The following is a 15,852-nucleotide window of genomic DNA, read 5'->3' as shown; positions in this document are numbered from 1 at the left end:
TTGGAGTGGTGAGAAGGACTGAGGTTGGAGTGGTGAGAAGGACTGAGTTTGGAGCGGTGAGAAGGATGAGTTTGGGGCGGTGAGAAGGATGAGTTTGGAGTGGTGAGAAGGACTGTTTAGAGCGGTCAGAAGGACTGAATTTGGAGCAGTCAGAAGGACTGTGTGTGGAGTGGTGAGAAGGATTGTGTGTGGAGCAGTGAGAAGAACTGAGTCTGGAGGGGTGAGAAGGACTGAGTCTGAAATGGTGAGAAGGACTGTGTGTGGAGTGGCGAGAAGGACTGTGTGTGGAGTGGCGAGAAGGACTGAGTCTGGAGCGGCCAGAAGGACTGAGTTTGGAGCGGTGAGAAGGACTGTGTTTGGAGCGGTGAGAAGCGCCGTGTTTGGAGCGGTGAGAAGGACCGTGTTTGGAGCGGTGAGAAGGACTGTGTTTGAAGTGGTGAGAAGGACTGTGTTTGCAGTGGTGAGAAGGACTGTGTTTGCAGTGGTGAGGAGGACTGTGTTTGCAGTGGTGAGGACTGTGTTTTCAAGAAATTGGGCAAAGAGAAGAAAAGGGTCACATGATATTTGACCATGACTATAAAGAGAGAATGAAGACACAGCAGAGAGAAATACCTGACGAACACAGGTCCCCAAAGAGACCTGAGAAGCCAAGAATAAAGAGGTTATCTGGAGCAGGGCATTTCTTATCATATCTGAACTGGAAGCAAAAGTGAACATGGAGAGTGAAAAATATGGAGATTTTTCAGGCAGAGAATGGGCAAGCAGAGGCAAGTTATGTCAGAGATTTTACTTTCTTTGTAAAGTGTGAGCCAATTTTGAGTTAATTCCAAGGCCTGGGAATCAAAGACATTAGAAAAGTTTGAAACTGGCAGGTTGGAGAATATGAATTTCAGTCAATTAACAACGGATAAAAAAACTTCCATGCAGGAGTGAGTGCCCTCCGGTGATTGTAGAACATGTAATGTGATCAGCTGGCTTAGGTGGGGGATGTTGTCCAGAAACGTTTGTGGTGCTAGGAGCACTTCAAAAACTTTGTCTTTTGTGGCCCTTGTTTATATCAGCCATGGCTGCATCTGGGTTTATGCATTTAGTTTTTTTCCTAGAGTCTGGCAATACATTTTTCCTTTAGTAAACTTTGTTTGGCTTCATATCTTGTTCTTTTCAAGGTTATAGCACATTTCCAATATGTCATAGTCTCTCTGGTCAAGAAGGCTCTGAATTAATCTGGCCCTGGCCGCTGCTCATTAGAGCAGCATTCACAATGTGGCTAAAGAGGATATTTGCAAGACATGCTTACTTGTCCTCTGTTTCAGGTAAAGAGACTAAAGCTAGGGCCACATGGGAGATTTCTGGCTCACTGCTCTCAGTAACACTGCTCTACAGTTTTATTGACAAAAAGTCCATCAGTGGGAAGGAGGATTAGAGCCTTAAGGTACAAAAAGGGAACATTTAAGGTTAAAAACAATATTCCTCCTCAATAGGGTTGACTTGTACTCTAGCTATGTAGGACCGGAGTGCTGTACATCGGGGAAAGCTGATAGAGCAGATGCTCACTTACCCCTCTGTTCAGGAGGGTGGTAAACTACCACAGCATAAGCATTATTGAGCACTTTTCTAAGCACGTTGCAGCCAGTATTACTTCCTTCTCAGAAAAGCCATACAAATAGTGTTACTGCTCTGCTTTTTCCAAAAAGGGAACTGGAAACACAAGTAGGTTAAACAACTCCCCTAAAGTCACACAACTAGTAAGTTGGTTGCCCCAAATCTTGGTCATAAGTTTGCCTTTTGAGAAAGAAAATATTAAAACGAAAAACACTACAAAATGTAATGGGTGAGAGCAGCTATCTTGGTAAATAATCCACGCTTAGCCATACTGTCAAGGGGGACTTCATGGTACAAGGTCATGACAAGACCCAGAAAAATCAAGTGTCCTGTACATTATATTTGAGTAGTAATGACTAAAATTATTTTCACTGATTAACATCTCTATTGTGTCTGCTCACATTCTTGAAAGGAATCACATTACTATTTATTTTCTAACTCTACCTTATCTCTTTTTAATATTGATTTTCTTTTTATCCTGTTTTTAATGATTCTTTTGATCACTTTGCCTTCTCTTGAGATGTTTATTTCCTTTTCTTCCCAACTGGTCTTTTTATTCTCTCTTACAAAGCTTTCAATCAGTGTTTTCCACATAATGTTTATTTTGCCTTCCTTTGCAGTACCCACAAAGGAAAACATGTCAGGTTTTACTAGTAGAATCACAGAATGTGGAGCAGAAAAGGTCCTTTGAGATACTTCTGTCTAAGCCCACTATTTTCAGAGGAGGAAACTTCCACGTGAAGCCTCTCCTTGTTAACCTCTGTACCCGTGTTTTGTTTTGTCTCTGCTAGTTTTCAGAGAAGACCTCTTCTGTCACTAGTTCAGTGGCACTGAACAAGCTACCCAGGTGCCAAGGCTTAGTTGCCTCCTCTGAAATGGTAAGGAAACTTACCATTAATGATCGTCCCCACCTTCCTTCCCTGCTTCCCTTTCCCACTCTCCCATCCTGCTTCTCCCAGGGCTATGGTGAAAGGCAGATTGAGATATCTGACTGGAAATGTACTGATCAGAATTAAAACACGTATACAAATATTTGTTTTCTTCCTTTTCCTTTCTTAACAGTTTCTTTTGCCACTCTAATGACAATAAAGGTTTCTGTTACTCTAGTTATCAGCCTACTAAACTTTTTAACTTTTTATATATTTTTAAAAGATGCCCAATTACTGCTTTCCTTTTCTAAGCTTTTTCAATGTGTGGTTTATTTATTTATTTATTTATTTTAATTTGCAGTTTCCCAAAGTTGCAGAATGGTTAGGTCATTGGATAGCTGACTCTTGGTTTGATGAATCAACTCATTTCCTAGCAAGTGGGACAGAGAAAAGTAAAAAATAATGTATTACAAAGCTAGCAAAGCTAATGCCCCATATTATTATTATTATTATTATTATTATTATTATTATTATTTTGAGACGGAGTCTTGCTCTGTCACCCAGGCTGGAGTGCAGTGGCGTGATCTCAGCTCACTGTAACCTCCGACTCCGGGGTTCAAGTGATTCTCCTGCCTCAGCCTCCAGAGTAGCTGGGACTACAGGCGCCCGCCACCACGCCCGGCTAATTTTTGTATTTTTAGTAGAGATGGGATTTTGCCAAGTTGGCCTGACTGGTTTCGAAATCCTGACCTCATGATCTGCCCACCTTGGCCTCCCAAAGTGCTGGGATTACAGGCATGAGCAACCACACCCGGCCAGATTTTTTTAAAGTATAGAAATTCTTGGGCTGGGCGCGTGGCTCACGCCTCAAAAAACAAAACAAAACAAAACAAAACAAAAGTACAGAAATTCTCCAGGCAAGCCAGGAATTTGAGAACAGAGAATGAGGCTATGTGAGAAGTAATTCAGGCTTCAGACAAATTCGAAGTAAATCATTAGTAGATGATTATGGCAGGGACAGGGTGGGAAGAGGGTGCAGAGAGGGAGAAATGATCAAGCTATATGCTGTCATTTATCAAAGAATCTGCAGGTTTGACTGTAAGTCAAGGAAGTTAAAAACCTGACAGATGGCTAGTTGCGGTGAATCATGCCTATAGTCCCAGCACTTTGGGGAGGCCAAGGTGGGAGAATCACTTGAGGCCAGGAATTTAAGACCAGTCCGGGCAACATAGCAAGAGCGTGTCTCTACAAAAAATTACAAGTTAGCCAGGCATGGTGGTGTTTGTGTGTAGTCTCAGCTAACTCAGGAGGCTGAGGCAGGAGGATCACCTGAGCCCACGAGTTTGAGGCTGTAGCAAGCTATGATGGCATCACTGCATTCCAGCCTGGGTGACAGAGCAAGTCCCTGTCTCTAAACAAAACAAAACAAAACAAAATAAAAACCCTGACAGAACCTCGGTGAATGCAGAATAAGAAAAAGAAGGATTTTAAAATCACAGATCCTTATGAAAGTCCAGTCTTCTCCATGCTGTAAATTCTTAATTTCAGTTCAACTAGGTGTCACACCTCTGCCACTCATGCTTCCTTTAGCAGTCCCAGTAGTGGCTGCTCTGTGTTCTATTTTTCAAGAAAATTTTTAGTCACTAACAGGATATCTGCATCCTACTTAATCCGATAGGAGGAGTGGTTCTGATGATCACTTTTGCCACAAGCACCAGCAAACAAACTGCCATTGAAAGGCAAATGTCTTTTCTAAGGTGATATAACAAGCCATTTATAAAAAGAACTTTAAAATAGCTCCTGCTTTCAGACTTACCCAATTAAGTCACATTTTCTCTGTGACTTAATGGCTCCAGGCTTTACTCTTACTTCATAAATCACAACCTCTAGCTTGGGAAAATGCTTCAAATTACATCAATCAATAAGTTTTTATTGACTGTTTACAATCAGCCTAGTGCTATACCAAGTGCTGTGAGAACCAAGTGCCTAATGCGAGGCCTGTACCATCCACTGCTCTGACACTTTTTCAAGCCTTATAAACAGCATAGGCTCTTTCCCTTGTGGTCACTCATTGCTATGGCCTGGTGTTCATGGGTTTTGTAATCTGGCTCAAGCCTATCCTTCCAGTTACTACTACTATTTCTAATTTTCCTCTACTCCTATTGTCTCACCATATCTTGATTTTTGTATGTGTCCACATCTGCATTATTGCTTCTTCTCCCGCGAAGAACTCTCTTGGCATCTCTAACTGCTGAACAATTAGCCATTTTGTACGGCTCAGGTCAGGCCCCCTCATTTCCATGAATCCTTGTTCTATACTCTCTTGGGAAGTGCTTCCTTCTTCTTTGAACTGAATGCAGGTTGGCTTACTGTACCACCCAGAGGACACTTGGGTTATCAGTGCAAGATAGAAATCACCTCTTATTTGTGTCATTCCCTATGGTAACTTTCTCTAACCAAAAGTTCAAGTAATATTTGTAATGTATAATAAAGGTTTGGATTGGAGGTAAGCTTTTAAGAACAGGAAGGAGGAACCAGGACATGGAGACTAATTTGGATATGGGGACTGCCTAAGCAAGGGACAGAAATGAGAAAGCATGAGGTCTTTCCAGGGAGCAGCAAAGATTTTACATCAACCTAAAGCTTAGACAGCATGAATACTAATAGTGGTTCATGAGACTGGAAAATAGACTAGAGAACCTTGTCCCCCAAAATAAACTTCATTCTATAGGCACTGGATAACCACTAAAGATATCTGAACCAGAGAGCCATTATCAGAATTCTAGTCATTGGAAGCACTATGAAATGCATAACAAAAGTTGGGTGTAGAAATGGAATTAATTATCAGTAAGATATCCATTGAAATAGCCTAGAGAGAAACAGGCAACAAGAGCCTGAATTAAGGAAGTGGCTTTGGGAGCAGAAAAAATATTACAGAAGTCAGATCGAGAAATTTAAAAAAGAGCGATGTGAAGAATTCCAGTTTGAGTAACTCTGAGGATGGTGGTTCACTAAAAATAAGGAAAGAAATAAGAGAGAAAGAGGCAGTTTTTGGGAAAAACATGAACTCCATTTTGAATATCTTAAGTCTAAGGTCTTGTTAAGACAGTCAAGTAAAGATATCTAAATGGTAAGTGAAAAATAGGGTTCAAACTCAGGAAAAACATTGCAATGGATGGTTTACACTTGAAAATTATCAGTATGAAGCTAACAGTTCAAGCCAGTAGAACGGAGGGGCCTGCCTAAGCACTCGACGTGGATAGACAAGATAAGGCCAGGGAAAGACTCTTTGTAATGTCTACAATTTGAGGGTGGCAGAAGGGAGGCAGAATGGTCCGGGAGACAGGAGAAAAACATATGTAAAAGGAGAAAAAAAGATAAATGTGTGTAGTGGCACAGCAGCCAAGTAGAGAGCATGATTCATCATTTAGAAAACTAATAACAAGAGATACCAAATCACTTACCTTGTTGAAAAGATGAAAGTTAAAAGCATAAAACTCAGCTGGATAGAAAATACTGAAGAAAAAAAGATTGAATCTAAATTAGCACTCTGAAAGCAGTATTTGTAGCATACTTATTGGTATATTTGTTTTATCTATAGGTTTACTTATATTTGTTTTATCTATAGGTTTACTTACTTTACTTTTAGTTCCTATAGTTTACTTATAGGAATTAAAAAAGAAAAACAAACAAATAAACCAAACAAGCATGCCTTTCTAAACTGACATAATCATTTAAATTAGTGGGACTCAGTCTGTTCTTACTGATAATATCCCCAGACACAGTCTTTGTTATTGAGGGAAAACATAAAGCCTCTTTAAGATTTGGTTATTTAATTTGGTCAATTTAGAAACAGCTGGTTGATACTATGAATATTTCTAGCAAATATCACAAATGCAGTAGCATACAATATACTTTAGAATAACAAAAGATTCTTTGATATTGCAACATTAGTAACAGTTGTCTTTGGGATTATAGGATAAACAGAACAAAAGGTTGCTTTTTGAGCTTTAGCAGTTTCCTGCCTTTTATAGTCTGCTGCTTCTCAAAATGAAATGATATTACTTTGGGTAAATTTTATTAGAAAATATGATGTAAATATTCATATTTTAACCAATGCAGCCAAGTTATTATGCTTAGAAATAATAGTATCATAAATTATAAATCCTGTTTTTAAATCACAGTAAGGCGTAAGATCAGTTTAAAGTTATTATAAACTAAATTGGTGACACAGTGCTCAATCTAACATTTGCATCTGACAGAAATTAAGGCTTCTCTCATCTGACATCAACTACTGTAAATCAGAAAATGGGGCAGCAGACTCAAAAACAAAGGAAATTAAGATATAAGTGTAAAGCCGATGTATTTTAAAAGAACAGAATAAAGTCACTGAGTAAATGTAATAGAAAATTAAGCATTCATTTCTAGTCAAATTAACACTAGACATGAATTTAGAGAACACACAGTGCTACGCGTTGCTATTGAGGATACTGAGGGAGAGCCAGGCTATCCCATTTGCCAACTTACTTATGAACAGTATGAGAACAAGGCTGAATTTATCCAGGTCAATATTTGGGTTAGAGAACGTGTCACAGAATGTTGTGTAGATGATCATGAGGAGTACACTGCTGCTGATAGCACCAAAAGGAGGCTTCTTTCTCTCAAGCCAATCCTTGATGTATCTTCGGACAATCTGAAATACAGAGATCAACAGGTTGCCTCTTTTCAGAGATGTAGGGAGTTGAAATGGGCATCACAAAGTGATTCTGACAGGAGAAAGACATAAAGGAAAGAGAATAATTTGGTTGATGGCCACAGTGGATTTCAAAGCTTCCCTGCCACACTACTCTTCTTCTGGGGAATTTAACATTTGTAGTGCAACTTCCACTGGGTGTCCATAATGAGAGTATATTTTCAACTGCATTCAAATCCATCCTTAATCATGCCAAATGCTCTTTGCTAGCTGTCACTGAGACATGCCCATTAAGCCTCCCCAAAGTTTATCTCCTCTGCTGATCCTAATGGATGTGTGTAATTATCACAGTCCCTTTTGCCTCAACAGACAATTCCAAGTGCAACTTTGGGAATCTTAAAAATCTGACATCTTCAAGAATTTCAAGACAGTAGATAATCGAAAGTGATCCATGGAACATATTAATATTTAAAATGCCAGCAATGCACCAGAAGTTTTTAATTAAATTATAACTCATGCTTGAAAAGCAAAAGTGCATGTGTTGTGGGAGTTTAAATAATTCAAACTCTGAATATCTAGAGTTTTTGTGAATCCAAAGACAAATGCCATTTGCATACTTTTAGAATTCCAGAATTAACACTTAAAAATGAATAAGCCTGTCCTAACTTTCCTACAAAAGATCAGTGAAAGATAAAGTTATAGAGCAATTCTGTCTTATTTTAAAATCAGGTCATCTGAATATTAGTGATAACTTCTGTTTGGACATAAAAGTGAACCACTCTACTTAAAACCTTGTTTCACTTTTGAAAGAAGCTGTACAAGTCCTATCATAAGGACGATAGCTGAGACATATTAAGTTTTGAGTCACTCATTATCCTGCATAATTGAACATGAGAATTCACAACAGGCTGAATTACCATGGATCCATTAGCAATAATGAGGTCAGGGAACTTCTCCTGATAAGGCTGATGGGGTTCTGTCATCATGTACTCTGTCACTAAAAAGGCTTAATTCGTAATGGAGCATATCTTTACAGATGCTCAAGAATAAAATAAACTACTCTAAATAGAATCTTTGAACAACTGGCTGTTGGATCAACTTCAGCTGTTCTCGGGGACTCATGAAGTGAACTGACAGTGTATTAAAGGCGTCTGGGCAGAAAGCTGACCATCTGGTACCAGGTACAGGTACAAAACCCTGAAGGTTAGGTGGGGTGGGAATAAGTGGAAAGTGTGTTAGATATTAAAAAAATTGTAATTAATTTTCTTTATAAAGGTAGATCTTGTAATTAAAGCCACACCTGGATTTATAAAATATTATGGGGTTTATTTTTGGGAAGGTAGGGGGAGTGTAGACGTGATCCCAAACCATAGTAATTTATCTAGCATTCATTTCTTTCTTTAAATGTAAAACACAGTGATGTAGAGAGAAATAAGAGCAGTCCTGTCACACAGCATTATGGACTGACATATTAGAACACACATTTTGGATAATAGTGCTATAGGTATCATGGGTATCCAGATGTCTCCATGATCAGATATGTCACCAGGGGTGGTGGGTAGCTGGTTATTGGAAGGCTACCGAGGGACTTCATTTAAAGGGTCATTTCGTAATCTATTGTGTTTGGTAGTATAAAACTGGTAGCTGCCCAAATTTAATATAACTCAACTCCTTTAAGAAATAAAATAAATGGAAATTACATGAAATTATTGAAATTGTTGCTGCCCTTCAATCTTGTTTTAATACACAATGGTTAAAAACACCATAAAGGTTCCTCTCTGCAATAGGTTATAGAACGCATGATCCCAATTCCAAAAATAAGTGTCTTCCTCTCCTAACAGCATTGCTCTCCAACAACATAAATAAATATGAATGAGGTGCAACTTGTAAGTGAAAACCACTTTAAAACCCAAGACAAATCTGTAATAATTAATCAACTGTATGAGCAATACAGATGTCCCTTGGTATCCACAGAGGATTGATTCTAGGACCTCTGTGAACACCAAATCCACTGACATTCAAACTCCTGATAAAAAAGTGTAGTGTTTGCATATAGCCTACGCACACCTTCCTGTATACTTTAAATCATCTCCAGATTACTTATAATACCTAATACAACTATTTACACATGTATTATACTGTAGCAGGTTGTTATACTGTATTTTTTAAATTTTGTATTATTTTTATTGTATTGTTATTTATTGTCTTTTCCCAATTTTTTAAATCTGCAGGTGGTTGAATCCACAGATGCAGAACCCAGAAATACAAAGGGCCAACTGTAATTTGATTGAGCTAACCTAATAATCTCTTTCTTCATTGCAAAGTACTTAGAGTCTCATAGTAGAATAGGACTCCCTCAGTATGGCAAGAAACAGGGTCTCCCAGGTCCAGAATCCTTCTAGACAAAATGTCTTTCTTCTAAACACTCCAATAAATTGATGGTGGATACCTAATCTCAATAAAGAAAAGAACTGGAAAGTTGGGAATGGATAGATGTACAAGTAAAACAGTAACTCTAGGGGAAAACAGATTGTCTCTCAGCATTTCCAGTCTTATGTGATATTTGTCTATATTTTCTAAGTAAACCCTTTTATATTTTGCCAGGTTGCACAGAGCTTTTCCATCTTCCTCTAAAATTAAATTCACAAAGCAGCTGCTTTTGCACTATGTAGCTAGAAAGGCGTTAAAATGTTTCATAAACAAAAACTGGGTGAAGTAGTGTTGACATGCCTCAAAGATATGCTTTGGATATAAACTCCAGGAAACCTTATCTTCTCTTAGTTTAGCCACTTACACTTTTGATGCAATCATTCTGTATTTGTCAAGAATTCATGTCATTTTAAAATTCTCCAAACTTCTTTGCCTTATAGAAATCTTTAATAACCTTATAGATAACAACACTTTGCTTGAGCTAGATCAACACAACCTGATATAGATGCCTCAGAATTCTCTCTTGGGAAAAAAGAAAATCCAAGATGAGGTGGGAAAAGGCGTTCTGGTGAGGTGGCCAGTTCTATCTTCCTTCAGAATCTATACTAATTCATTTGCCCTCAGACCTCAGAGAAATGTAGGTGTTAAAATTAAGTGACAAATCCTCATTAAACTGTTTATTTTTCCCTGTGAAGAGAGAAGGAAAAAATCTTCCATAGAAGCTTTTTTATTTTGTTGTCTCACCTTCAAAACTTTGATTTTCTTATTCTAAATTAAATAGCAGAAAAGGGTAAAGGAAAACTTAAATTTGACTCTCTATGCTTCTAATAAACAGAGCCACATATCAATTCCTGCATGATTTTCAAGTTGGAAACCTGTAAAAATGACATGTCTTTGGTGTAGAATGTCGAGTCACTGAGATAGATATAAAGTATAATACCCATCATCTTAGTTTTCTTAATTTTTTTGTTGAAGTATTTCCTAGCTTTTTGTTTCTATTCTGTCTTTACCCTATTCATAAATTGATTTTTGAGTAAGGATATAGGATAGATAATGTTTCATGTTAAGTGTCTGAATTTTGAAATATTTTTCTTTAAGGTGGTTTCAGTTTGTTTCTTCAATTTTTATCCTCTATTGCACTAAATCCATATAGTTTCATAAAGTTTTGTTTCTACATTAATATTCTGTTGCAATATAAAGTCAGCGATACGAAATCAAATCCAATTTCAATAACACTTTTCTTACTTTTATTAAATATTGAGTAGATTCAAAAGAAAACACTTTGCAAAAAAGCATAAACAATAATAATAACAAATGGGCACAATGAACACTTATTATCTACTTCACTCTTTGAAAATTCTTCCCCTCTATTACTTCATTTCATTCTCATGAGAAAGGTCACACACTATTATTCTGCAGAGTTCACAGCTGGAAACAGACACAGACAGCCAAGTCAACTTGCATAAAATGTTGACAAGCTAGGGAGGTGGCTGAGTAGGACTATGACCCCTATTTCCTGAGGGAACCATGGCACAGGAATTCAGAGTACAGACTCTGGAGCTCCAGTGTGCCTGACTTTGAGTCCTGGCTCCAATCCTTACTTTGTGATGTTGGGCAAATTCCTTACCTTCCGTGTGCCTTGTCTGTGATATAACAGTAGTTGTCTTGAGGATTAAGTAATTAAATAAATATATAATGCTTTACAGACTGGGCCTGTCCCTGGTAAATGATCACTATTCTTATTTCCGAGTCTCAGTTTGATGATATTTCTATCCCTATTTATCAGGACACCTCACTGTTACTTTTCTCTCAAAGCAATTTTCAGGTGAAGCAATGAAAACTGTTCATATCTAATATAATGCTATAAGTGTAAAACTCTACTAGTCTTAATAACACTAGCTTCAACTTTAATGGAAGACTATTTAACATGAAAGGCCCATCTCAAATTGAAACAAATCACTAATGGAAAGACCAGAGAATGCATGAATGATAATATATAAATATGCTTTTTTATTATTAATTTATAGGGAAAAAGTAAGTTTTAGTGTGCTGCTTTAAAAAATATTCAAGTTGGTGGAAAATAAAAATTGGTAGAATTTCTGCTTCATTGTTTATTTGTATACCACTTAAATATAATGCACAAAATAAGTATTTGTCCCAAGCACTTAGATGTATTGAAAAGGTTTGTTGGAAAAGAAGAGAAAATGCTATGATGGCACAAATTTTCTTTCTTTCTAGATTGACAGAGGAACAATCTCCTAGCCATCTACGGAAAGATTAATCTTATCTCAGAGTCATAGCACCTTCAGGGTAGAAGATATAAAACACTTTGTTCTACAAATGAGGAAAGTAAGGCCTAGGAGCCGTGTGTGCAGCCAAGCAGTGAGGAAGACCAAACTACACCTCCCATCAAATCAGAGTCAGTCAATAATGATTTAAAACAAAAAGTATTGTATGGGGAAACAGAAAAATAAAATTCACTCTCAGAAATATAAATCACAAGTTGAATGATACAAGCTTTTATCACCAATAAAAGATTAAGAAAAATATATTCAGTTCATACTTCCTAGTCTTTTCTTCTCACTCTAGTTCCCATTTTCTATTTAACCAGTAATGATAAAACCTCATTTTAAAAGATGCATATAACAATCCATACAAGCGTTTATTTTCATAATTCGGCACTCCTAGTTACAGTTGTGAAAGTAGCCTGACATGCAGTACACCTGATTCCTCTGAACTAGCACATATGTGTACTGCTAACAGGGGTCCTCAAAGATTACATCACACAGTTGAGGAGATTAAGATTAATCAGGAGATTAATTAAGATTAATCAGGAGATTAAACTAAGCAGACAAGGTCCCTGCTCTCATGACACTAACATTCTAGTTTAAGAGAGAAATAAAAAGCAAAACAACAAATAAACGAGGCAAAATAATGATACATACTAAGCCAAAGTTTAAACTAAGTGATATGATAGTGACTGAGTTGTTACTGGGTAGCCACCCAAGGAGAGGGTGGGGAAAGGTCTTTCTGAGGATGTGAAAGGTGGCAAGGTGTTTCATGCAGAAGGAATGGTCAGTGCAAAGGTCTAAGGCAGGAACAAGACTGGCATGTTTGAGAAACAGAAGCAAAGTCAGTGAGACGTGAGTACGATGGGCAAGTGGGAGAGTGTTGGGAAGGTAAAAGAGACTTGAAGATAGAGGATAAGGTAACTATCCCTTTGAAGAATAGAAAAAGGAGCATTATAAGGAAGTAGGGTAGGGTTTCTGGTAGGTGTTAGATGACACGTTAAATTTGGCGTCACGAATTTAACACAAGATGAGACCAATGTGTATTGCTTTCTGAGAAGCTCAGCTCAGCTGCTCCAGTAGAAGCAGGGTTGGGCCTTTGTGAAGTAGGTAAAATGGAGAGGTGAAGAAGCTGAGAGCTCTGCCAGGGAGTGAGGTGAATGACAGGCCATGGAATCTGAGCAGCTCCATTGTACGCGTGGAGTAGGTAGAGTTGGCTTTAACCAGGGTTGGGGCTTTTTGAGCAAGTACATCAAAGGGAGAAAGGGTGAAGGAGCTGAGAGTATTTGCCAAGGAGGGATTTTAATGGCAGACTAAGGAATCAAAGCTGGGTAAGAAGGGAAGTACAGTCATGAGGATGGTGACTGAAAGGTCAGTTAATCTGGGGTCTTGGTGAAACTAAAGAATTACTGAATAGAGTATGTGAGCTTAGTAGGTGAGGACAAGTATGGTGGCTATGAAGTGAGCTGCCTGAGATTGATCATCAAGGTCCAACAGGCCTGCTGTAGCCCCGTAGCACTTTTGTGTGTATTACAAAAATCCCTTCTTTAATATACTTTATTTCCTCCTGCCAGAACAATTTTAATAATAAATATTCAAACCTATGATGCCTATAAGGTGGGTGCACTCCTTTGAAATGCAGCATTGATGTGTACCACACAATCTATACCACTGTAAGCAGAGACGACCTTGTGAGGCTGTGACTGTAGGAGGAGGTGGCTGAGGTGACACTGCCTGCCCTGGGCACCCCTGCCTGTGGAATGCTCCCCCTTTTCCATGGTACTGGAGGACCTGAGGATCATGCAGCAGCACTTATATGATAACGTCTACTCAGACATGTGGCTCTATCGTTTATGTTAGTGTACCTGTGGGCCAGTTACAGCACAGTTCATCCAAAGACTAAAGTCAAAGGAGGTGTTAGAAATATGGCTTTTCTTTAACATAAAATTTTGAAAAATTTATTTTTTCTTGAACTAGTGTCCTTAAAAAAGATATACTTTTTTTTTTTTTTTTTTCAGATATGTTTTTCAGGTGATGACTAGGAAAGAAGTAAGTCATTGTTATTGAGTACCTACTATATACAGACCTAAAAATATTATCCTGAACAAATGGCAACCTAGGGAAAATTACTGCTAGGGGCTCCCTGAAGATAAACTCAAATTTCTCTTCAGTCAATCTTTTTATACATCTTACACCCTACTCTTGAATATGTTATTAAGTATACTTATAAATACTAACCTATGGAGACCACTACTTAGGATGAAATTACAGATTAAGTACATACATATATACTGAGAGTTACTATAAGCAAGGAGGTAGGAGAATTAAGAAGATATAGTATCTGCTTTTAGGAAGCTCATCGATAAATTATATTATTTCCTGATAAATATTATGAATCAAGTACTATGGGAGATGTGGAATTTAATCGAGGCCAGTCTAGGTCAGAGCAGGCAGGCGTCACATTGGAGGGCACCTCTGTACCAAGTCTTCAACAATGAGTAGGAGTTTGCTGGCAATACAGTTGAAGGCATAGAGCAGTGAAGGGCCATGGTCAGGTGAAGGATGATGAGTATGCAGCATGGGAAAAGCAGAGCCCTAAGGAGAGGACTGGTGGGAAGTGGCACTGGAGAAGCAGGTTGGCCAGACTGTGAAGGGCTTTGGGGCCATGCAAGGAATTGGCAACAGGGAGGCATGGGGATGTTTTTAAGGAGAGGAATAATATGAATTGATTTGTGTTTTAGGACTACTCTGGAGGGAGTAAAGACATTAGATGGGAATTGGAAGAGACTCACAGCAGAGAGACAGGTTTAGGAGGTGCAATAATTTAGACAAGAGATGATGAAGGTGTGTCATCCTCTCCAGCAGTGTGACCAGGGCTGCAGGGGCCAGGTGTGAAAGATTTCTGAGGCAAAAATGGTAGGATGAAGTGACTGCCTGGAGGTAAAGGAGTATGGCTGTAAGGAGAGGGAGGAGGCAAGGCTGACTGGTGGTTTCTAGATGTGGAGACAGGGTGGTGACTGTTAAATCCTAAGACCAGAATATAAGAGGAGGGGCAGGTAGATGCAAGCATATAGGTTTTCTCCTCGAAAAGAGCCATCAAAGAACTGTGGTATCTAGAACACTTAAGAGAAAACAAAAAGCTACCTATACTACCTTTTGACTACCATTATTACTCTATAATTTACTGAATACTTTGCTATTTACTACTGAGTACATGAAGAATGAGCCATCTAACAATTCATCATTCCTTCAGGATAAATGTTTTTAAATTACATACATTATATAACCCTATACATACAAAATTAAGTAACCTATACACAGATATTTTGTCTGTATGTTTTAAGCCAAGCATATATTATTAATAGGGGAATTTCCAAGATCTACTATGAGAAGAATGCATGAGCCTTAAATTATTAGATGGAATTATTTTCAGAACAAAGAAAATATGTATGAATATAAACTAATATAATCCACAGCTTAAACTGTGTGGAGATGAAAAGTACAGATAGATTCAGTTATACCTCTATACAACAAAGCATATCCCTTACTGATCATAGAACTCTGGCTTATTCATTATTTCACTCACTCTTTCAGCACATATTTGTTGGGTACCTATGGTCTGGGAATGTAATGATAAACAAAACAAATATGGCTCCAGTACTCAAGAAGCTGACAGTTGAATGGCAGAGACAAACTGTTAACAAGCAAACTAAACATAAGTATATTTTGTGAGAAGGGTCAAGAAAGAAATCAAACAAGGTGTTGCAATGAAGAATAACCAGGGAAATATCAGCTGTATGGTTTAAAGAAGGCTTCATTAAAGAGTCAAATGAGAAACAGGCTGAGGTGGGAGGGTAGGCAGAAAGATACCCGAAACAGAAAGAATGAGCAGGAACTGAGAAAAGCCAGGGATGCTGGAAGTGGGAAATGTGGCAGAGGTCAGAGAGGTAGGCAGGGATGTAACATTTAT

At 38.2% G+C, this 15,852-nt stretch overlaps 1 protein-coding gene across 4 annotated transcripts in view; it reads right to left on the bottom strand.

The window, feature by feature from the left end:
- SLC10A7 (solute carrier family 10 member 7) overlaps window positions 1-15,852 on the bottom strand; it is a 277,847-nt gene that overhangs the window by 32,073 nt on the left and 229,922 nt on the right. For all 4 annotated transcript variants that reach the window (XM_023227260.1, XM_023227265.1, XM_023227264.1 and 1 more), the window contains 2 exons: window positions 6,999-7,164; window positions 5,936-5,987 (listed from right to left, as the gene is read on the bottom strand). In XM_023227260.1, coding sequence (XP_023083028.1) covers window positions 5,936-5,987; window positions 6,999-7,164 — 218 coding nt within the window. The remainder of the gene's footprint in view (window positions 1-5,935; window positions 5,988-6,998; window positions 7,165-15,852) is intronic.

Source organism: Piliocolobus tephrosceles, chromosome 3 (assembly GCF_002776525.5).
Source record: "Piliocolobus tephrosceles isolate RC106 chromosome 3, ASM277652v3, whole genome shotgun sequence".
Lineage (NCBI taxonomy): Eukaryota > Metazoa > Chordata > Mammalia > Primates > Cercopithecidae > Piliocolobus > Piliocolobus tephrosceles.
The sequence above is the reverse complement of the archived record's forward strand: the minus strand, read 5'-3'. Positions and strand labels throughout refer to the sequence as shown.